The sequence below is a fragment of the Alternaria dauci genome, chromosome 5, assembly GCF_042100115.1.
Source record: "Alternaria dauci strain A2016 chromosome 5, whole genome shotgun sequence".
In the NCBI taxonomy this organism is placed as follows: domain Eukaryota; kingdom Fungi; phylum Ascomycota; class Dothideomycetes; order Pleosporales; family Pleosporaceae; genus Alternaria; species Alternaria dauci.
The window spans coordinates 2,575,381-2,597,612 of NC_091276.1; the positions used below are offsets into that span (position 1 = coordinate 2,575,381).

General features: G+C 51.7%; 7 protein-coding genes across 7 annotated transcripts; 4 read left to right on the top strand and 3 right to left on the bottom strand.

Annotated features, from left to right (window-relative positions):
- Nucleotides 1-3,311: 3,311 nt before the first annotated feature.
- ACET3X_006287 (uncharacterized protein) lies at nucleotides 3,312-4,319 on the top strand (the record flags this gene model as incomplete). Its single annotated transcript, XM_069452482.1, has 2 exons — nucleotides 3,312-3,343; nucleotides 3,428-4,319. The coding sequence occupies 2 exons, from the start codon at nucleotides 3,312-3,314 to the stop codon at nucleotides 4,317-4,319; spliced, it is 924 nt and encodes a 307-aa protein (XP_069306647.1).
- Nucleotides 4,320-5,799: 1,480 nt separating this feature from the next.
- On the bottom strand, nucleotides 5,800-6,332 carry ACET3X_006288 (uncharacterized protein; the record flags this gene model as incomplete). Its single annotated transcript, XM_069452483.1, has 3 exons — nucleotides 5,800-5,841; nucleotides 5,898-5,940; nucleotides 5,989-6,332. The coding sequence occupies 3 exons, from the start codon at nucleotides 6,330-6,332 to the stop codon at nucleotides 5,800-5,802; spliced, it is 429 nt and encodes a 142-aa protein (XP_069306648.1).
- A 751-nt stretch (nucleotides 6,333-7,083) lies between these two features.
- Nucleotides 7,084-8,170, bottom strand: ACET3X_006289 (uncharacterized protein; the record flags this gene model as incomplete). The annotated part of the gene is made up of 2 exons (XM_069452484.1): nucleotides 7,084-7,938; nucleotides 7,991-8,170. 2 exons carry the CDS (start codon nucleotides 8,168-8,170, stop codon nucleotides 7,084-7,086), a joined length of 1,035 nt encoding a protein of 344 aa, XP_069306649.1.
- Nucleotides 8,171-8,323: 153 nt separating this feature from the next.
- Nucleotides 8,324-10,719, top strand: ACET3X_006290 (uncharacterized protein). Its single transcript, XM_069452485.1, has 4 exons — nucleotides 8,324-8,476; nucleotides 8,538-9,193; nucleotides 9,260-9,328; nucleotides 9,395-10,719. Exons 1-4 carry the CDS (start codon nucleotides 8,363-8,365, stop codon nucleotides 10,428-10,430), a joined length of 1,875 nt encoding a protein of 624 aa, XP_069306650.1. The 5' UTR covers nucleotides 8,324-8,362; the 3' UTR covers nucleotides 10,431-10,719.
- A 962-nt stretch (nucleotides 10,720-11,681) lies between these two features.
- Nucleotides 11,682-13,970, bottom strand: ACET3X_006291 (uncharacterized protein; the record flags this gene model as incomplete). The annotated part of the gene is made up of 2 exons (XM_069452486.1): nucleotides 11,682-13,280; nucleotides 13,326-13,970. The coding sequence occupies 2 exons, from the start codon at nucleotides 13,968-13,970 to the stop codon at nucleotides 11,682-11,684; spliced, it is 2,244 nt and encodes a 747-aa protein (XP_069306651.1).
- Nucleotides 13,971-15,459: 1,489 nt separating this feature from the next.
- Nucleotides 15,460-16,333, top strand: ACET3X_006292 (uncharacterized protein; the record flags this gene model as incomplete). The annotated part of the gene is made up of 2 exons (XM_069452487.1): nucleotides 15,460-16,120; nucleotides 16,185-16,333. The coding sequence occupies 2 exons, from the start codon at nucleotides 15,460-15,462 to the stop codon at nucleotides 16,331-16,333; spliced, it is 810 nt and encodes a 269-aa protein (XP_069306652.1).
- Nucleotides 16,334-19,469: 3,136 nt separating this feature from the next.
- On the top strand, nucleotides 19,470-21,842 carry ACET3X_006293 (uncharacterized protein). The gene is made up of 2 exons (XM_069452488.1): nucleotides 19,470-20,162; nucleotides 20,214-21,842. The coding sequence occupies exons 1-2, from the start codon at nucleotides 20,088-20,090 to the stop codon at nucleotides 20,835-20,837; spliced, it is 699 nt and encodes a 232-aa protein (XP_069306653.1). The 5' UTR covers nucleotides 19,470-20,087; the 3' UTR covers nucleotides 20,838-21,842.
- Nucleotides 21,843-22,232: the final 390 nt, after the last annotated feature.

A 22,232-nucleotide genomic window follows, 5' to 3' on the forward strand; every position in this document is an offset into this window, starting at 1 on the left:
ACCACTATTACCCAGCGCTATAGCTTCTGATTCGAATCGACCAAGTCTGTAGTCTGCAGTACACGACAGATCGCTTGCAGAATCGCCCGCCGTCACGGTGTCGTGTCCTGCATGAGAGTTTCGCTCACAGCATGGACAGACTCCCTGTGGAACGAGCATCGTCAACGAGGAGAAGTTAGAAAGAGCAGCAACCTTTGCGTTACGGCGTCCGAGAAGCCGAGCTAAATACTATTGATGCCGCTCGGCTGAGTGTCCAGGAGCTTTGTGGTAATCGGGAGATGAGCGCGCAAGCGATATGTGGTCTGAGCGGCTCAACATGTGCAATGATTGTCGTTATCATTTCCGGGTAGTACTTATCTAGTATACAGTGTGCCATTCCGCTTTGTACCACCACATTCTTTGTTTGAAATCATGTGACATTGGCGTCTCTTCTCCATCCAGTCAATGGTTACGCAACACCATAACAACCATGGCTACGCGCTCCGATTCGCTTCGGAGAAGAACCTCTTTTCGCATATTGATGAGCCCTTTTGTGTTGCGACGTACATGTTCGAGAAACGGGATATACTAATGCCCAGCGAGTACAACTCCAGCGTTCGTCGATGTGGTGTAATGGAGAGGATGCATACTGAATGGGCTGGCGGAAGCTCTGCGGATGAGCGCGTATGGCTTCTTTGTAGACGCGGTTTCGCGATTGGTATGACGTATTGAGTGCGTATACAGATCTTGAGGTATGCACAGCGCATTGGGCATCACTCTTAGTTTTACTGTTACTGTTGAGAAATTGGTAGACTAAGATATTAGCCTAATGTGTAGTGAGAATAAGAAAGCAGATACCAGGTAACGATTTGGTGATGTAAAGTTGTCAAAGTTGAAGAAGTAGTCGGTGTATCTTGGAGAGAATCAGAACGACATCTACTAATTCCCAAACGAAAATTTAAGATAGCGTCGACATATAAAGCGCGAATACCGCTTTGACCACAGAAAATCGACATCTATCTTCATGTTGCGTACAGAATGCTTCGAGATTCGAGGTTGTATTAGCATTGCGATTGGGAGTAGCACCAGCAACGAAAAAGGACAGACAGAGCAGGAGTACATCAAATGTGTTAAAGGAAGTTCATTAGTACAACTGGCACCACACTTGTTTCCAGCCCTCGCCTTCTTCAGTCCCTATAGCTCTCTTCTCGCGGACTGGCGTGTAGTGTAACGATTAAACTCTCAAAAAGCCTACTGATGACCATGTATTTCGTCGTACACGAGCATTCAAAGCGGAGCGCGTAAGACAATACGAACGAGGCAGTTAACACCCAACTCCGATGCGTGAGCTTTCCAGTTGCATATTCGACTGTGTGTATCTGATCTAGCAGTCTACTCCGCGGCGGCGAAGTGGCCACAGGCAGTGGGCGTACAGTCTATGTAGACGGAATATAACCGGCACGCTGATGAATCGTTCAATTCTCCATTTCCAGATCCCAGCGTTCCTTGAGCAGTGATGGTGGTCGGGCTCGGCGAGCTAGAGTTCGAGGAATAGCTTCGGATAGTAAAAAACACGTGGAAGTGGTTTTAGGAAAGCAAGTCATTTGTCCATCACCAGACCATAGAGAACCAATGCATTGCCAGCCATACGACGATGTATTCTGCCTGCCAAATCCTCAACGACGAGGAAAATCTTGCCTTGTGCAAATGCTGTGGTACTTTCCGTGCTCTTAATCATGAAAATCATGTAACAGAAAACAGAGTGGCAGGATAGCGGCAGTGACTACGGTACTCCGATTCTGCATTACCGAGCAGGATGTGCCAACCATGAAGACTAGACTCGAGAGTGTAAACCCGCTTTTTCGGTCTCCTGGGAGGCCTACTGGGTCGCGATAATCATTGGTTCTGAGCTTTGGGGTGAAGACTAGACTCTTACCAGGGCCTTGCATCTTCTTGAGAGACACGGAAGTAAGTAACTCGAGCACAGAGCTTCAGACGCCAAGTAGGGAGGCAAGTACGTAAAGGTGGCTGGGAGAGGCTTCCTTCTTGACATTGCGAATACGCATAGAGACACCCCCTCTCAACCCCGTACATCGAAATGAATGGCAAGACGCGAAACATCAGGTCACGTCGCCAATGCGCCCAGCTTTCTTGAAGCCCATGGCATTCACGTCGTCCTGGTGCTTACACTCGTGAGGGCGACGAGGCTGCGACAGGCGGCTTGAGCGGAACACTGAGCTATGCAAATACCGCAAGGCTGGGGCGATGAGCTGGCAGTTGCGGTGTGTTGTAGAAGCGCGACTAGACGGGTAGGTTTGTGTGTTTTGGTGATGGCGATGTTGAAGTTGAGAGGGGAGTGCCTGTCAGGGTGCAGGAAAAGCACGAGAACAAAGCACCGAGGCTGTCGCGGCGGTGAGGCTGGAGTATCGTGTGCCTAGCAAAAGCAATATCATGGTTGCCCTGCGTATGAGACAGTGTTTCGCGACATGGACGCATTCCATCGTCGCCTGGCTGCGTATGTGGAATCTGTGAGTTATGGTCATCACCCAATTGCACAAGACCGTTCTACAGTGACGGATCACAAGAAGACTTGAAATACAAGAACTAGCTCGTCCCAGAGACTCACAGAACTACGGTTCGTCAATCTATTGCCTACCGCAGGCCACCGACAAGCCTGGCAGCGCCATCCCCACAGGTCAACGTCACACTTACTTAATCCACCTCCCCTGATGCACCCCGTGCGGTCCAAAACGCGCGCCTCCAACCCCCCCTTTCCCAACACAGCGCCTCTTGCACCCGCGTAATCCAAAAGCGAAATGACATGCAACGCCAATGCGATGCCAAAACCTGCATCGCTAGCTGGAAATTGCATTGTGTGTGCATTTCAGGTGTTCTCGATGACGGCCAATGCCTGGCTAGCGGGTAAAGCTAAGCGGAGGGGACGGGGCGGGAAAGAGGGACAAGGGTGCTATTCAAGGAAAAGCGTGCCGCAGACGCTGCATCATAGGTCTGTTTTTGGTGGCATGGGATGGTGAAGGGAAAAAGTAGCTACGTCATATGGCGAGCCAAGGAGGCTGGGAGCATGGCACTACCCACCGTGCAGGTTTGGGAATGGTCGTCTTAAAAGTTGGCACTGCCACATGTGTGTGTCTTTGTCCTGCATCTGTCTTTTACTTCCTTGCATCTGCACTCTGTTTCATCATAACTAATACCTTGCTGCGCATCTTCGACGTCGGACGTTGAAAGCTTATCGCATAACGCAATACCACACCCGACGGGAACGGATAATCGATCGTAACGGTCGCAGATCACCGAGAAGAACCACCGAAGTCATGTCTGGCGCACAGGAAAAGCCGCTCAATGAGTACGTGATGACTTCCATGGCAGAAATGACATTGCGCATCGCATTCACCATGCAGGGGGGCTGAACTAACACAAAAAACCACAGGCTCCTCTCCCGCTCAATGGTCGACATCTACGTCGGCCCCGAAAACACGCACTGGATCCTCCACGAGAAGCTCCTCTGCCACCACTCGCCCTTTTTCCGCAAGATCTTCTACAACAAGTCCAACTCGTCGTCGCGCACACAATCCTTCGGCCTCCCCGAAGAAGAAGATGCGCCTTTCAAGACGTTTGTCGGCTGGCTCTACTCGTCCTCGCTGCCCGTGCCACGCGAGGAGGCCGACCTCGGCGTCTGCTTCGACCTGTACCTGATGGCCGAGAAATTCGAGATCCCGGGCCTCGTCTCCGACGTGCTGCAAGTAGTCCGGGAATGGTACAAGTACAGCGACACGTACCCGGGACTGCGCCGCGTGCAATACATCTACGCCAACACCGAGGAAGGCAGCCCCATGCGGCACATGCTCGTGCACGCCGTGGCGCGCATGATGGTCATCGAAAAGGGGATCCCAGCGCACTGGGACAAGGCACTGCGCAAGAACGGCCAGCTCGCCGTCGACATCATCAAGGCGATCCAGGACTGGCGGCTCGAGGAGGAAGTCGTGCCCGATGCGCGCGAGGAGCCCGCCGAGGCCGAGGACCTCGTCGACGTCGAGCAGGAGACTGCTAAGCTGGACGAGGAGGCCGAGCACGAGATTGATGATGATGTGCGCGCTGAGCATCTGCACGAGCAGGAGACGGCGGATGATACCGATGATACGGTTGTCGAGAGTCCGACGAATGAGACTAAGCGTCCCCAGCCGACGCAGCAGAAGAGTGGGAAGGGGGGTGAGGAGCTCAAGAGTAAGGATAATGGGCTTGCGAAGGACTTTTCCAAGTTTAGTCTCAAGGAGATGCCGAATGAGATGACGAATGGCGACTACGGTACTCTCCGCGCGTAAGCTGGGTTTGCGCTGTTGACCTTTTTTTCACCCTTTTGGATTCAAGTTGCATGGTTCATTGCGCATTGTAGGGAGGATATATCCGGCGTTTGGATTACGGGATTCTGACGTTTCGTCTCTTGTTGGGTTTTTCTATTCAAAAAGAGAAGATGATGTCTTAATATCGGTTTTACGTTTAGTCTTTGTATTAAATCCGCAATTGAAACAAAATGTCACTCAGTACGTCGCTTGTACTTTGCGCTGGCTGACTCGGTTACGCATGTCACACTGTGGACATTTTCCTTTCATCCAACATCCTAGTCTTGTTTCTACGTTCATCGCAATCAATTCAGACCATACTCGGTTTTGCAATTAAACAATATCTATTATAAGTAAAGCCCTCTAGTACTCTTCATCTGCTCACCCCATAATCGTCTCACCAGCAGGCTTCCTACCAAACAACGCCCTCGGCGCAACCCCATTCGAGCAAGTCTGCACCGCATTAACACAGATACCACCTCCACCCCTGCAGCAAGTGTTCACAATACACAGCTGATTAGCACCACAGTCCTCGTTTACTTTGCAGGTAGGGCTGCTGCAAGAAGTGGTGCCTGGCACGCAGAGACCGCCGCCTCCACTGACGGCGCCACAGATGCAGCCTGAGCCGCAGTAGACGTACTTGGTGCAGGATGATGGTGAGCAAGTAGGGTTAGTGCACAGTCCCTTTGCGCATCCGCCGCTGGCGCAGACTTTTCCGCAGGCGCCGCAGTTGTTGGGATCGCTCATGAGGTCGGGCGAGGATGTTGCGGTCGCGGTCACAGTGAGCGTTGTGGTGGGAGTCATGGTTTCCGTGGCGGCGATCTCTTGTATCGATGTGATGGTGACAGTTAGGACGGTTTCGGTAAAGGTAGTGGATGTGGACATGCTGACTTCCGTAGCGGTGCTGCTGACCACTTCGGTAACGGTGGGGGTCGCGAGAGAGAGGCAGGAGCAGGCTGCGGAGATCTGTGCGCAATCGTATTTTTGGAGACCCGAGGGGGCGGAGGGGCAGAGTGTAGGTTCTGGTGTCGGAGTTGGCTCCATGGTGGTAGATGACTCCAGGATGGTAGATGATTCCATGGTGGTGGAAGACGACTCCAAGATAGTAGAAGATGACTCCATAACACTTGAAACTTCAATCGTAGAATGCTCTGTAGTGATCGAAGACGAGGTAGACGAGACTTCCACAGCACTTGAAGTCGCTGTAGATGAAACCTCCACGGCGCTCGAACTTGCCGTGGAATACACGTCAACAACGCTCGAAGAGGTTGCGTACGCAGACTCAACTACGCTCGAGTACTCATACGAGGGCATCTGAGAAGTAGTCGCATACCCAGAGAAAGAAGCCGGGATCACGCTCAACACCTCAGACGACGCGTATGCCGCCATACTGGAAGGTTTCGCGAGCGAAAAACTCGCAGTGCTCGAGCATTTCGTAGACGTGGACGAAGGCGTCACAGTACTAGTCGACTTCTTGCTTCCAGTACACGAGGTGCTGCTGGAACTGGCCGTGTGTCCATAGTCTCGCTTGACGGGGGGTTCGGCTGTGACGGTGACTACTACAGTTCCGACCTTTGGGGCGCAGAGATCGACGGTGGAGGTTCTGGGGATGTAAGCACATGCTGGTTAGTGTTGATGAAGAGAAACATACACGGTGTCTGTCACGGTGACGGCATCGGCGGTCAGGGTAGTAGTTCCAGTCACTGAAGTCTCGTCCGTGTTTGTAAAGGTCGACAGGAGTGTGGTAGTCTCGAGAGTCTCCACGACGGAGGTCAGAGTCGATGTGCTCACGGCGACCGAAGTAACCGTCACGGTAGGGATGCTGAGGAGCGACGAGCAGAATTCTGCGGCGGTGGGTACGGCGTGCAGTCCATCGACGACCGGTGAGACAAGCTCACACTCAGTGTCTTTGGGCTGATTAAGTCCAGGGATCTCTTCCTGGGCTGAACTGGCAACTGCCAGAGAAAGCAGGAGTGAAGTAATTGATGTGCGCATGTTGATATAGATTTCCGATTCTGGGCCGAATGTGGACTTGTTTGTGCCACTGATTAAACGAAAGACTTGGATGATCACTCAGATAGAAAGAAGTGCCAGTATATATACATTCTCAAAGACATTCAGCTGCGGCATCGTCTTGGTGGCGCTCGGCATGGCTGGAGCCGTACAAGGTCAGACCAGTCTACTCGGAGATTCCGAAGGCGGTTATGCCCTCACCTCCACCAAAAAGGGTCCTTGGTGAAGACTGGAGCGGAACGACCTCGAATTCAAATCTCCTATAGTACGAGATTTCTGCGGAAGCGCTAAGCTGTGGGTATGCACTTGCCCTGAACGGGTGTCGTTGCAAGAACGAGGCTGCACAGCTGAACATGTTAACCGCAGATGACTTAGCAGATCTGTAAATGATAGATGCGGCGCTTTGTAGCGTATCGAATGGACAATGCGTCACGCAGGAGTAGTTTGGCGAGAAGGGTGATGTGTTCCTGGCTAGTGCAGATCTGGAGAAGGCTCGATCTAGACCTCCGCCCCTGTCCGTGCTTCACTACGGACAAGGCGATAGTCAGCGCCTCAACTTACGACGGTTGATTCGCATGCATAAAGTGCTCGGTGCACAGTCAAAGAGCATCGTCAGGAGAAGCCACAGAAACAGATCTAAAGATGGTGCAAATTGATTTGGTCGAAAAGCTTAATGGGTATCCTTGACTGACAACGGCTATTGTTACAAACGTTGGCAGTTCGCGTGGGTGTGCTATTGTGCAGTACGGCGCTCGTCGGGCATGTTCCGGCGTTCCTTCGCTGTGACCTTCTTGCGACGGCGCTCGATGACCTTGTCGCGTTGCTTCGACTTCATGTTCTCGAAGCGCTTGACCAAGGCAATCTTCTTCTGCTCGGACTTCTTGAGGAAGAAGGGCTGCTTGCCCTCCTTGACAAGCTCCTTCTCCTTCTTCTTGTGCTCGCGGGCCACTTCTTGTAGCTTCTCTTTGTTCTCGCGCGCCTTCTGCTGCGACTCCATGGAGAGCAACTTCTTCTTCAGCCGCTCCTTTTCGTCCTCGTTCTTCGTCTTCTTGATAGTTTGGCGTAGTTCTGATATCTCAGATGCGCGGTAGTCGTTGAGGAAAGAGTAGCGCTTTCCTGTCACAAACTCATCGGGCGGGGGCCCTGAAGCACTGTCGAAGCGTGGGTCGCGGAAGACTGGCTTCTTCACTTCGACTACATTTCGTTTACGCGAGACCATGCGCTTGCTTGACTGGACGGCAGGTGCGTGTTTGCTCGAGCGCGCATGGGGAGCTGCATCGGAGTCGGAGTCTTCATCGTCGCTGCCTTTTTGGGGTTTTTGTTTGTCTTCGCCCTTGCTCTTGCTCTTGGCTGTCTTCGCCTTCTTGCTAGGTTGTGCACCGCTTGCAAGCTTTTCGGCCTTGATCTGCCGTAGCCTCTCCCTCAATGCCTCGAGCTTGTCCTCTTGTGATTTTGATGCGTCGTCGCCGCGTTTCCGCTTTCGGTCTGCCGGTTGTTGTTTAGAGAGGGCGTCTTGTGCTTTGGCTAGTGCTCCGAATGAGACTTTGCTCATTTGGGCTTTTACTTGGTCGTCGTCCGAGGCGTCTGACTGGGCGGTGTTAGTGGTAGGCGCAGACTCAGCAGCATTGTTGCATGCTCACCATATCGTCATCCTCAGAACCATCTTCTTCCTCGTCGTCTGAACTGATTACGTTACCACCCTCGTCTGCCTCAATGACCGACGCAGAGGACGACCGGTCGGTGACCTCGTAGTAGCTTTCCGCATCTGAACTGTCTTCGGCCGCGCGCAGGGTGCGGTCGAGTTTCTTTGACAGCACCATTTTGGGCTTGGTGGTGGTGGTGGTGGTGATCGTGTGTAGAGCGCCGTCGCATGCGATTCTGTCGCGCTCTTGGTTCGCCGCGGTCTACCAACATTTTTGTGGACCCCACCTCCGGCAGTTTGATTCGCCGACACGCCCGACAACAGGCAACTGCGCCCAAATTTTGGAGACGGCCTCACACCGTCTGGCTGCATGCTTCGCCTGCTACGTCTTCACCTCACCAGGCTCCTCACCACTCACACCTCTCGTGTCGCCGAGCGTTTGTCGCCATCGCACGTGCTCCATGGCCGCAGTCGCATCAGCTCGGTACAGCATCCCCCACTGCGCTCCAGTCGCAACTTCTTCCACTAACACCGACTTCCAAAAGACCAAGACAGGTCGAGACAGCACAATCCCCGAGCAGCCGCTCACTGCCCCCGAAACCCCCAGCATGAGCGATTTCTTCAATCCGAACGCGCTGCCCTTCCGCCCGGGCGGCTTCGACCGTCGCGAGCAGAATTTCGCCGCCTTGGAGAACCAGCTTCCACCGCACCCTCCTCCTCCTTTCCAGCCACCACCACCAGGGCCTCAGGGACCATATGGGCCCTCCAATGGCTTCTTCAACCAGGAATTCGCGCCGCCTCCCATGCCGCCTCACCCGCCCCAGCAGCCCCCGCACATGTTCAACAACCAGCAGGCGCAGGCTGAATTCGCAGGCTATCAACAGGCGCTGGCATACCATCACTGGATGTTGCAGAATGGTCACCCGAACCACCCACCCCCGCCTCCTCCATTCCCCCTAGGTCCAGATGCTTTCGCCGGGCGTCCACCTCCACACATGCCGCTTCATGGCCAGCCGCCGTTTCGTGGGCCGCCATTTGGTCAGCCACCTGGCCAGCCACCATACGGACACCAGTCGCATCACGGTGCGCTGCCGCCTATGCCTCAACACCAACGTCAGATGTTCCCGAACCGACCGCCCTATCCGGGCATGATGCAACCGCAGGCGAATTTTCCGCATGGAACACGGAATGAGGACATACAGTACGCTTTTGATGCCTTATTGAAGGGTCTAAAATCCAGGAATCATGCGGCTAATTCTTCTCACAGGGCACCAACTCCTCCAGGCAAAAAGTCAAAGTCTGGGCTTACTGCCAATGGGCATGCTAAGCAGAAAGAGTATGGTACCCTCCACCGCATCACTGCGTTTGAAACAAAGTGCTCTCGGATTAACAAGCTTCGCAGTACTCCCAAGCCTCCGAAAGCTGCCGCCGATAAGAAGGGACGCTATGGCGACGACAAGATCATGCTCCCCGCACCGCAGCCTACGCAAGAGTATTTGAATCAGGCCGCTGAAGAACCTACCGCCTCCGAGACCCCAGGCCAAATGCTGGTGATTCTTGATCTCAACGGCACTGTTCTCTACCGCCCAAACAGAAACGCCAAGACTATGATACAACGTCCTTTCTTGAAGCCGTTCCTGCGGTACCTCTTTGACAACTTCAAAGTCATGGTGTGGTCTAGCGCGAGGCCGGACAATGTCAAGGCCCTCGTCACTCAAGCTTTGGACAACGATCTGCGTTCGAAACTCGTAGCGCAATGGGCCCGCGATAGTTTCGGACTCTCGCCGGCAAACTACCAGCAAAACGTACAAGTGTACAAGAACTTGAAGCTGGTCTGGAGCCGCAGTCAGATCCAGTCGTTTCATCCTGAATACGAAGCTGGCACTGGCAAATTCGGCCAGCACAACACGGTGCTCATCGACGACTCCTCACTCAAGGCGAGCGCCCAGCCACACAACCTCTTGGAGATTCCAGAATTCTCAGCCACGCCCGAGCAGATGGAAGGCGACGTGCTGCGTGAGGTAGCAGGCTACCTCGAGGCACTGAGAACGCAGACGGACGTCTCAAAATTCATCAGAAAGGAGCCATTCGCCGCAGACGGACGTTACACATTCGACTGGCCCGATGCCGAGGCTGGAGGTGGCGAGTTGACCAACAAGGTTTCTGCTAATGCTGGCGGCGCAGCTACTACGAGTAAGAAGAAGAACAAAAAGGCAAAAGCCAAAGAGGCGGCCGCCGCCGCTGCAGCTGCAAGTAGAGCTAACACTCCTTTGAACCAGACAGTTGATACCTCGGCGAGCGTGCCGCTGAACACTGCTGTGTTGGAACAGCAACAGCAGCAGCAACAACAACAACAACAACAACAACAACAACAACAACAACAACAACAGCAACAGCAGCAGCAACAACAACAACAACAACAACAACAACATGCATGAAGTTAGTAATTGTCCAACGGACGGCACAGGAGAAGAGCACCTTTGAGTCACTTCTTACGTGAAGGCATGGCGAGCGGACATAGACGGGACTTATTGCATAGGCAGCTTGGTTTTAGCGGATATTGGCTTTTGGATACCCATAACGTGGGGCATGACGGATGAGCGTAATGTACAGCCATGCGCTGAAAAGTTTAATACCAATACTTGTAGGAACTGTGAATTACTTTTACTATGTGTCTTGGTTACGGTTATGTGTTTGTCATTCGTGTGTAGATGAGTTGTCTCTTTGAGGAATTGACGTAATTGTTCTTGCTTCGCATTGAATATGGAGTCATGTTATTACATACCTAAGAGGCATTCGTTCCAGAAGGGGCATTTAAAGAGGAAAAGGTTATTGTATACACTGCGCATATGTTTAGGCCTTACGCAAGGTATTCTTCGACGCGGCTCGCTCGTGATTAAGTATCACTGGTGCAGGTGAGAAGTTGTACAATTGAGCATCTTAAATCCTATTGTTTCTTATTGTCACAAAAGAGCACAAAGAGTAGATAGAGACTAGAATCTATTCCGTGTAACAACATAGAAGCATTAATACACGAGCTGCAATTATACAGTTGAGAGTATTTATTGAACGCCGTTCTTAGGATCAACGTCCGTTACGAATGTGACGTCGTAGTTGCCTAGTCAAAAATCATAATATCGCCTGTGGGTTATGCAGCTCTTGCCACTTCTTTCCAAGTCACCACACACCACGATAGCAACACAACAGCAAAAAGATCAGCTCTTTAGCGACCGGTGAACTGTAAGATAGTTTTTCTCAACTTTAGAAGCAAAAAGAACATCTATGATGGTCACTGCGAGGGTCGAACTCGCGACCTTGGCGTTATTAGCACCACGCTCTAACCAACTGAGCTAAGCGACCAGGTTATTGTTCGATGAAGGAGAGTTTGGATAAAAATATCATATTCGTGATACAACATGTGATAGTGGATGAGTGATTTATCACCGTATCTGGTTCAAGATCGTAGTGGAGGAGTAAGAGTCAAGGTTCTTACACTGCCATGTGAGTGCAGGCAGAAGTGCGGGGCAAAGCGGGGCACAGCACGAAACAGAAGGAGCGTCGGAGTACCCTGCAAGAGGAAATTTGTGTATCTATTCCGTACAAGCTCTTCTACAAGACATATCCATTCGCGTCCAAATATGCTTCCGTTGTGTAAACCGTACATCATTCTGTGATGGTCATATCCCGGACTATACCTTGGGCACAGCATCCCCCACACTGCCCATATCCATACTCAACGCATCTCTACACGCCCCACCCTCACACACCATAACCCCCTCCTTACCCCCATCCATACTCTTCACCAACTCATTCCTTTGGCTCAGCCACTCACCCATCCCCTTGCCTACTCTACTAACCGTACCAAGACCAGCAGGCCTCTCCCGATACCTCTGCAACCACTCGTCCACCTTCTGCCCTTCACCCGTAATAACGCTATGTCTGATACCCAATTTCCCGACAACGACTGCGTCCATCATGCTTGGGAAGAGGAAAGGATGTTGCATAATCTCAGCTTCAAACGCAGATGCCGTGTCACGCGCCTTCTTTGTGTACTCCTCGTCTTCCAGCAACGCGCCCAAGCGGTCCAAGTTCTGTGCTGAAACGCCGTTGGTGCCCGGCTCAGCATTATCCATGCCGTCTTTCAGCCGCAGGATAAGATCTTTCTGGTCTTCGGGCGTGGAGAAGAAACCAAGATGTTGCTTGTCCCAGAACATTCTCAGCTGTGTTTGTTGCAGCTCGTCGGCCCACCGGAGGTAGCTGTCGTTGAAGGTGGCTTCGTACAGGGAGATGAGACCTGAAATCAGGTAGGCGTAGTCGTCTGCGAAACCAGGTGCGTCGCCGCGGCCCTCGCGGTAGACGCGGATGAGGGTCTTGGTGTCGGGGTTGTAGAGCTCTTTTTGCAGGAAGGCGGCTGCTTTTTCGGCTGCAGCGAGGTATGTTTTCGAGCGAGAAGGGTCTTGGGATGAGAGCGCGGCAGATGTTCTTGCTAGGGCGCCGATGGCGAGGCCGTTCCAGGATACGACGATTTTGTCGTCTAGACCCGGTCGTGGGCGCTCTTTGTTGCGGTGTTCGAGGAGCTTTTGCCGGCCTTCGGTTAGTATCTTGTTGACTTCATCTTCTGAAAGGCCGAACTGTTTCGCTAGGTCTGCTGGTGTAGCGGTGATGGCCAGTACGTTCTGGTTGATCAGTTCGTCGTGCGCATCGTGTTCCGGCGCGACGTTGCCCTCGTCGTGAACGTTGTAGTATCTTGCGAGGATCTCAGCGTCTCGGTCGCCTAGTATGTCTTGGAACTCCTTCAATGTCCACACATAGAAAGCGCCTTCTCGCTTCTCCTTGTCGTTCGGCCGGTATAGTGAATCGGCGTCCTCGGACGAGAAGAAGCCTCCGCTTTCGGCGTGCATCGGCGGGCTGGTCAGATATGTCGCAATGTCGTGGACTGCGGAAAGATGTTCAGGGCTCTTTGTCATGAGATACGCGTCTAGGTATACAGGGAGGAGTTGCGCCTGATCATAGAGCATCTTCTCGAAATGCGGCAGGCTCCAATCCTTGGTGACAGAGTATCGCGCAAAACCGTTTCCAATCTGATCGTGTATGCCACCCTTGTTCATCGCGTCCAATGTCGCTAGCACCATATCTTTCGCGTGTGTGCAGTCCTTTGCTCCGAGCACTTCTCTGACCGCATTCGGATATTCTGATAGCTTGAGGAGGAATTGGAGGTTCGAGGGCGTAGGGAACTTGGGCGCACTGCCGAAGCCTGCGTGCTTCTTGTCGTATCGCTTCTTGAAGTGCTGGATTACTTAGCAAAAGGCTTTGCACCAAAACAATTGACTCACCTCATATGCTTCGTCCAGAAGGTCCAGATCCAGGCCTTCATGAGCTGCGCCGTCTTTCCTGCTGATGTTTCCGTCCTCAGCAAAGTCTCGCAGTTGTGCTGTAATCTCCTTCGCCGAATCCAGACACCTCTGACGCTGGTCTTTCCACACGTCGCGAATCTTCTTGAGTATGCCAACAAAGCCAATGTGCTCGCCCATCGCCATCGTGGACCCTGGACCGGGCCAGTACGTCCCGCCGAATATCGGCTCCAGGTCTGGTGTAATGAAAGCATTCAGGGGCCATCCTCCCGAACCAGTTGTCGCCTGTACATAGTTCATGTATATGCGATCGACATCCGGACGCTCTTCGCGATCAATCTTTATCGGTATGAAGTTCTCGTTCAGCAGCTTTGCCACCTCGTCGTTCTCGAACGACTCGCGCTCCATGACGTGACACCAATGGCATGCTGCATAGCCTATGCTGATGAATATGAGTCTATTCGACTTTTTCGCCAGCTCGATGGCCTCTGGTCCCCACATCTGCCATGCGACTGGGTTGTTCATGTGGCCTCGTACATACGGGCTTCGACTCTCGTTCAGGCGGTTTCTCAGCTTCAGAGCATCGCCCGAGGTGGGAGACGCGCCAGAAGAATTATGCGCGTCCATTTTCAGGATAGAAGTACGAAAGTTGCGCTGTTGCGCTTGAGATGTGGATGGCGGGGTCACAGTAGCTAGAGCTGGTACACGGCGGGGTGGCGCGGTCGCGACGGTTGTGCGTACAGGGCGACAGGATCCTCTTAGGTTGAATTTTACCGGAGGCATACAGCAAGGAAAAAAAAGAACTATCGTGGAATACGGTGGCGCGCGGCTCCGAGGCTACTGGACGTTATCAGTGCAATAGCTCCGGCACCCCTGCCTGTTCGCAACCCCGCCAACGACGTAATCTCCAGAACCCTGAGTGGCTGGGGGGCGGCGCGGGGTCTGGTTTGAGGCAATCGGCATCCTTCTGAGCTGCATTGATTTTGCAGAGTATGCATCACACCAACGTATGGCGCTATTTCATGACGTGCGTAGTACGCCATTTCTCGAAGATTCCACCCGCAGCTCTTTTCTGGTAGCGAAGCCGCTTACAGCAGCGGTCACCACGACACTATGATCCGCCCGACGATCCGCGGACATGAGACGAGACGGCGGTTTCTAGCTTCCAGGAAATTCTCGACGTGAGCACAGCATGCCCTTATGTGTATCTACCCGAACCGAGACGCAGCGTCGCACGATTGTGATCTGATCTTCTGGTGTCGTGTATAAACGGAAATGAAGAGCAACCCGGAGGACAGATGGTTCCTGAATAAGGTGATAAATCACATTACTGCGCAAGGGTTACACGCCAATGACAGTCGCGAGGGACGAAAAACCTCTCATGTTCTATCCTACAGGCTCCATGGCCGGCAGATGAGTCGGATTGGAAGAATCCTAGATGAAGATGAGTTTTGTAAGAGATATTGCGAAGCGGCACTGAACATGCTGAGGAATGTGTCAAGCTATTAGACGCTCGACAGTTGTGGATATTTAGTGAGTAGCATTGAACTACCGTTGCTAGTATCGCCTATGCAGGAAGACCATGGCGACGGTAGAGATAGCTGCTGTCTTCGCGTTGCACCTCACCTCGTGGCAGTCGCTCTTGCCTCGCCCTAGCCGCGTTTGCCTAATCGGGAGTCGATAAACAATCACCAGCTTTCTCCTCCCTCACTTAACCCCACCACCATTTTGTTTCCTCACACCACATTCCTTCATTTGTCACACTCTCTACCTACGCCCTCCACAGCTTGTCTGTCAGAAACACTCTCTTTGCTTTCACCCAACTACATTCACTTCTTCCGTCTCGGTTGTGCCACGGTCGCACTTCAAGATCTCCCAGCTCACAGGAAGCCAGCAACTAGGTAAGCGCATAGCTCTCGACGTACCGTCATGCTTTCAGGATGCAAGAGTACTGGCAAGAGGCAGAGACGGACGCGGCATATACTGTCGACTTCTTCTACAGTATGGATTTGTCTGACACAGTAAACACCCTTCCAGTCCAATCTCTTCCCCGAGTGATCCGATATCCTTGCCACTCGCTAGTAATACATATACGAGCTCTTCGATCTCTTCAAAAATGCGCTACTCCACTCTTGTCGCCGCATCTCTGGTTGCTAGCGTCCTTGCACGACCGCAGCTCCATGGAAGGCAGCCGAAGATCGTCATTGAGACCAAGATTATCACTCAGACCGTCGTGATCACTCTTACTAGAGGCTATACTCCGCCCACGTCTACTTTTTCGGCATTCTCTTCCATCACCCCTCCTGTGGCTATTCCGACGCCGGAGCCGGAGCCGCAACCTGACCCCATGCCAGAGCCCTCGCTGTCGTGGTCTCCACACCCCTCGGGCACCGATCAGGCCTATCTCTCGTCCGGGCCCGATTATCAAGCCGCGGTGCTATTCCATCACAACGCTGCCCGTGCAAACCACAACGCTGATCCGCTGACTTGGGACTCTGACTGTGAGGCCAATGCCCGTATCGCTGCTAGCAGGTGCAACTTCGAGCACTACATCCCCCAGGGCGCCGGCCAAGGCCAAAACCTGTTTGTCGTGTCTGGCGATGCCTTCAACGCCACAGCAGGCATCTCGGAGAGCTGGTACCATGGCGAACTTGACCCAATGATGCCCTGGTTCGGCAAGAGCAACCTGCCGCACGAGGTTTTCGAGCAAGTCGGCCACCTTACACAGATGGTTTGGAAGGAGACTACCAAGGTCGGATGCGTCTCGCTTGACTGCGGTGAGTAATCTGTCTGTACGAATTGCATGTGAGATAAAAACTGACCTCGTACACCGATCTCTAGGTACGGTCATGACCGTCAACGGACAGAGTTCGACCATGAACAAATATACCGTCTGTAACTACGCCCCAGCAGGTAACTTCCGCGGCCAGTATGCGGCGAACGTCGAGCCACCAGTTCCCTCTGCCAAACTTGTAGGCTGGGCAGACTAGTCGTCACTCCGGCTGCGCATACTTGCATGCAAGCAGTATCAACGTAGCTTTAGATGTAGCTTACATCGAATGATCGTGACCCGAAAGGCTGAAATTCAACTATGCATGCTGTGTGAAGATACCTGAGTCTGAGATATCAGATTTAATCATCAAGAAGAGTTCTCATTCGCCGATAGCATCGGCGTATCATGTTTGCGAGAATGTAGCAGTCGTGGACATGGGTGGGTGACGTTGCGCGCCATTCTCCGCGGCTAGCGACGCGTGCCCCATCCAACGCGTTGCGCTTTCCAACCTCTTTTCAGTCACCATCGCCTTCCCGCCATTACATGCTGCACTGACAGAAGACCGCTTAACGCCTCAATTCCTGCGATACGAGTTTGTGTCGTCACAGAAAGCGCAGATTGCTTTCGCGCGCTTCAAATCAGCGTCTAGATCGTTGCTATACCTCATCATCGTTTTTTTCTCTGCTGCATCATATCGGAATTGCGCAAGACCTTCGTTCTCTGGACACTGACCACGTCATGTATCCAATAGAGCGATGACGGAATATGATTTTCATGGTCTCAGAAACTCAAAGTGGCGTCTTCGATCCATCGCGCCGAGTAGTATCTTCGACGAAAAACCTCCGGGTCGCACCTCTAATACAGCAACTTTCACTATGAAAGAAAATATCTTGCCACCTGCGCAGGCTTCGACAGTCAACGCGCCAATTCATTTAAGCAGCGAACCGTGGTCAATGCACCGCAATCATGGGACAACGTATAATTGACCTCGTCTGCGAGCATATAACTATTCTCCCCCGCCTACAACTCATCCACCAGTCGGAAACTATCAGTGTTACCAAGTCCCCATCTAGGACTGTTTGTAATCACCTAGCGAGTAAGCTTGTCCAGCCGCTGCAATGTCGACACCTGCCATACTCGAATCCCCACTACCTCTACCGATTGAGCTCAAGTGTATGATCTGCGACCTTGTAAGCAGCCACGACCACATTTCCATACATATAGTGTATCTAGCAATTGCTGACTGAACTGTAGCTTCCGATCAAGTCTCTAAAGCATGTTCGCCTTGTCGACAAAGCATGGAGCCACGCAGCTGGAACGATTTTGTGGCAAACCTTCAACAGTACCCTTAAAGAGTTCTTCGAACGTAAGATCAATGCGCTACTTCGATCCACGACTGTTGTAGGTCTGATCAAGAAGTTGGCCATCCACACAAATGGTTCCGTAGGTCGTCGGGTTTCGTCAATCTCGGAAACGTCAAGCCGTACAAGACGGCTTCTCTCTGTGCTGCCACTCGATGGTCTCCGAGCATTCACAGCCGACCTCGACCTCAACGAAACCACGATTCATCGTGTTCTAACAACCCAAACCAAGCTACTGAAGCTTGCTGTCCCCTCCAAGACTCTGCGCGACAATGGTTTAATGGCAAATCTAGACCGATTAACCGACTTGACGCTGATCTCAAAGGACAAACAGGTACTCGGTCAAGAACATTACTTCGCCTTCACAAAGACTCTCCGAAACCTTGCGCTCAAGCTTATGTACGACGATGAGTGGATTGGAGGGGAATATTATGTCTGGGAAATCCCAAACATAACCCCTCTCCTTCAATTACGCAGTTTAGAGATGCATTCTACGCTCATCAAGAAGGGACAAGATGAATTCGGCGGACTGACCGATTTGAGTAAGCTGGAATCTCTGCTTCTCAGTAACTGTCCAAAGATATCAGCCACGATCCAGTCCCTTACAAATGGATTTCTCGAGTGCGAGAATTTTGCGCTCAAATCACTTATAATCCGCCAGACGGGTTGGAAAAACCAGGAGGAACCATTTTTTACTGAGCTCGAATCCCTTTTTGATGCCGTCCCAGCCCTCGAGACGCTCTGCATCACCGTAGTCGATAGGAAACGCCCGTCCATGCAAAGTATATGCCGCCATGGGAATACTCTGCGCTACCTCCACGTCGATCATTTTCCTAATCTTTTCGACTACGCAAATGACACTGCGCCTAAGATCAAGCGATATACCCCTCAGGAACTTGAGCAGCTCGTATTATATTGCCCAAACATCGAGGGGCTCAGCCTTAATTTTATCGGAATGAACCTGGAAAGCTGGTGGCCAGAAGACACATTCAGTGTCTACGACAAAAAGGGGGATGTAAGCCTGGCCGATCTCCTGGTGAGTATCCCAAGACTGTGCCGATGTTGTTATCGCAGCGTAACACTAACTCCTGCACAGCTGCCCATCATCAGACTTCGTAAGCTGCGAAATCTCCGCATCACCCACCCTCTTTTTCATCCACCGGACGAACCCGAAGTCAAGGGCTTTCCTTTCACAAACCAGTATCAGACTCGATACCAGCAGGTAGCTGATAACATCATGCAATTTCTTGCTGAACACAAATCGACCGTCGAACTACTTGCCTTCGGTCCGGGATACTGGCCAGATTACATGTTTCCGTACGATTCGTACGAGGACGTAAACGGGCACTATGCACCCCATTACTACTACCACCGTGGGGTGGTGACAGTGGCAATGGGGGGGGGGGGGGGGGGGGGGCCGACAACGCGCATTGTTGCTGTTCCTGTGGCCGAAAAGGCTAAGCATGAGGAAATCATTTTTACTAAGTGAGCAGCTGGGTGTCACGTACCTTGGAACTTTTCACGGTACGAGATGATGTATACCTCTGCGTGGGGTGTTAGGTACGGTAGGGGAAGCACAAACTTCTGTGTGATACATCGGATGCGCTCTCATCTACTGCTGGGTTATTGTATTGAGATGATGAACGTGCTGGTGATAAGACGCAAGCACAACGCTGTTGAATGACACTTTGTTGGATCGCAGTAAAGTGCGTTATGGGTTATTGTATACGCTGCATAGCGTTACAGAAACGGGTTAAGGATAACGAATAGATATTTCACTTTCATAATGCTCAGTGACTAAGTTTGATATCGCAACATGCGCCCGGTGCTGTGAAGCGTGTTTGGTGAAACTTCACCTTAGAGGCTTGTGTGATGACATCATAAACGGCGCTAAACTCAAACGCGTATAGCCTAGTTCAGGGGTGCTTCCCGGAGTTGGTCTTTGAGCTCCCCGAGGTTGTCGCTGGATGTCTACACATCACATCACATCACATCACATGCTGCCAGAGCTCATCGAAACTCGCGATTGCCTTCCATCTCAGCTATGCGGCATCTCCGGTTCTCGCAGCTTCGCATCACTTCGTTGTTCCACTATGTGTCTGGATTGTTTGGCAGCAATCGCTGAACAAACATCTCCTGGACGTTATCGTTAAAAGATCTCTGGCACTCTCAACAACATAACATGATGTCGCAAAATGTGTGTACTCGGGTGCATTAGAAGATGCAGCGCGGCTGCTTACCACGCTTGCCCCATAGACGTAGTTCGTCGTACATCTCCCACCGTGGCCCCACTGCAACGCTGTCAGTCATTTGAATCAGCTTTCTTTGCTCTTTCACTGAAGAGAGCAATGCGCTGCAGAAAGGAGCATTGGCACTTCTAGTGAGCAGGCACTCACTCTTGTTGCCTATTCCCTAGCCTGCCATAGCTCATATCGCCTTCACTCAGTCCAAACTCATGTGAAGGCAGCGATCAATGCGCACCTCTATCGTATATAAATCTTACCACCACCGGCTCTCATTCTCATTAACCCATCGACCAACCGCACAAACTCAACCCTACTTGTATCACACTTGACCCGCAACATCCCGAGAAAACCCATCAACCTCAGCATGGCCTCATCAACGCGCATGCAGAACTACATTGAACGACTATCAGAAGAGCTGCGGCTTCAGATCTGCGAGTTTGTGAGTCGCAATTAATACTAATTACCTTTGGCGGTACTAATGCCTGTGTAGTTACCCATCTCAGCGCTCAAGAACCTCGGACTAGCCAGCAAACGATGGCGAAAGACTAGTTCGACTTTGCTGTGGAACACCCGCGAGATTATCCTCTATTCCCATCACGCCCGCTTTTATAACCTTATCTTGTCTTTACCCGATGGAATTTTTGACAACATCAAGAACTTGGGGATTGTTGCTTTTCCCGAAAGCTCTACAGCGGCGATGCAGCTAGTATCGTGCCTTGCACGGAATACACTGAGAACCGTACAGCTCCGGGGCGTTGATGCTGGAGCCTTGGACTTGTTGTTCTGCTCTCAAAATTCGTTAGAGAAGTTCACATTCCGGGGAGATCCAGACATGCCTCAACTTCAACTTCCAGGCCGTTTATTCCTTGCGCCTAGCCTGAAGCAGCTTCGATACTTGAAGATCACATCCAAGATCCAAAACTACGGCTATGACTATTGGATCTCGAACACACCGGCTCTGGAAACCCTAAGTATCGGGTCTGGCCTCGATCTTGCTTTTCGCGATGAAGATCCAGTTCATCTCAACATGGCGAATCTCGTTTACCGTTTCGCACCCCTGAGACTTCGACGCCTGTCTATAGCCTCATTGGTACTGGTGAATGGAGCTAAATGACTTGGAGGTAGCATCCATCTGCCATCCCTTGAGTCATTGGATCTGATTCATTGTCGTCAAGTGCCAGCTTTCCTTCAGCAGCTCAGTGCTCTATACAAGAGCTCAAATGAGTATATCCTGAAGTCGCTCAACCTGACACATCCTTTCGAAGAAGCGGAGCTGGTTGAGTCGCTAGACCAGTTTATCGGGTGTCGGGTGTATCACAGGTCTAGAGACGTTGTTTGTAGCGACGAAAGAGCCTAAGCGCATCAACGTGCATGGGATATGCCGACATGGAAACACTCTGCGATTCCTTCACTTGGATCCGTTGTATCGTCAAGGCGATCTCATACCGACCCACGCTAACGGTTACTACACACCTACAGAGCTTGATATACTTGCTGCTGGATGCCCACACATCGAGGAACTTGGTATTCATGCCGCCTTCGTGGCGATGGATTTTGTGGCCCTTACCTCACCATTCATCACCAATAGAGAAGATGTTACAAAAGCTCTGGGTGTATTAGCCCGATTTCGTTCGCTACGCAGCTTGCGCCTCACCCACTTGCTCGCCGTAAACAGTAGCTTCAGAGGTCCAGACGTGAGTCTTTACCCAGGCCCGTTCTGTCGACTGGCAAGCGAGGTCATGCAATACCTAGTAGAGCGAGGGTCATCAATCAAGATCTTTGCGAACAGCCCTACGGCTGACTCGGGCTTTGGTCTTGTGAGTAGAGACTTCCAGGGCCACACTTGGCCTCACTACTTCTACGTGCGCGGTACTGTAAACTTACCACTCCGTCACCGACATCGTACTGAGGTCCAGGCGATACCCGTGACGGAGGAGAATATTACGGACTACGTTCCTTTACCATCGATCCTGTTCAAAACCGAGGACGGCGACACTATAGCCTATTCATAACGAGCATCCTTAGCTTGGTCATTCACTTCTTTGGCTATCTTAAAGATGGGTGAATATGATATCTCTCATCGGCTGCGAGACGTCAATCATATCTGGGAAGTGAACAGCGCGAGAATGTATGGCATGAGTGTATAGCCTTTGTAGATGAACACATTATCTCTTTTCAAAAGTCATGTGTCCATGAACTGTACGTTCTTTTTTGCATCCACGTGCCAGTAGAGATTCGATAATGGCAACTGCGCAAACGGCCAGAACCATGACTTTGAAGAGCTCCTTTTTAGATCAGAAACACGTCAAGAAGTATCACAAAAAATGCAGAAGTGGACCAGAATACATGGCAGCAGTCCAGCCAATTTTTTTTTTGAGTTCTCACGCATGTAGCGCAGCATTTGTCTTTTTGAATCCAGACAACACGGGTACATTGTACGTTGTCCAAGACACAAGGAGCGCGACGGCAAAACATGAAATTTTGACTCATGTGTTTTTGTTCGGATTCT

Coding starts and splice junctions, on each gene's coding strand:
- ACET3X_006290 (XM_069452485.1), top strand. CDS start 8,363: ATGCTTCGCCTGCTACGTCTTCACCTCACCAGGCTCCTCACCACTCAC. Junction 8,477..8,537: donor GCCGCAGTCGCATCAGCTCG/GTACAGCATCCC, acceptor GACTTCCAAAAG/ACCAAGACAGGTCGAGACAG. Junction 9,194..9,259: donor ACACGGAATGAGGACATACA/GTACGCTTTTGA, acceptor TTCTTCTCACAG/GGCACCAACTCCTCCAGGCA.
- ACET3X_006293 (XM_069452488.1), top strand. CDS start 20,088: ATGGCCTCATCAACGCGCATGCAGAACTACATTGAACGACTATCAGAA. Junction 20,163..20,213: donor GGCTTCAGATCTGCGAGTTT/GTGAGTCGCAAT, acceptor ATGCCTGTGTAG/TTACCCATCTCAGCGCTCAA.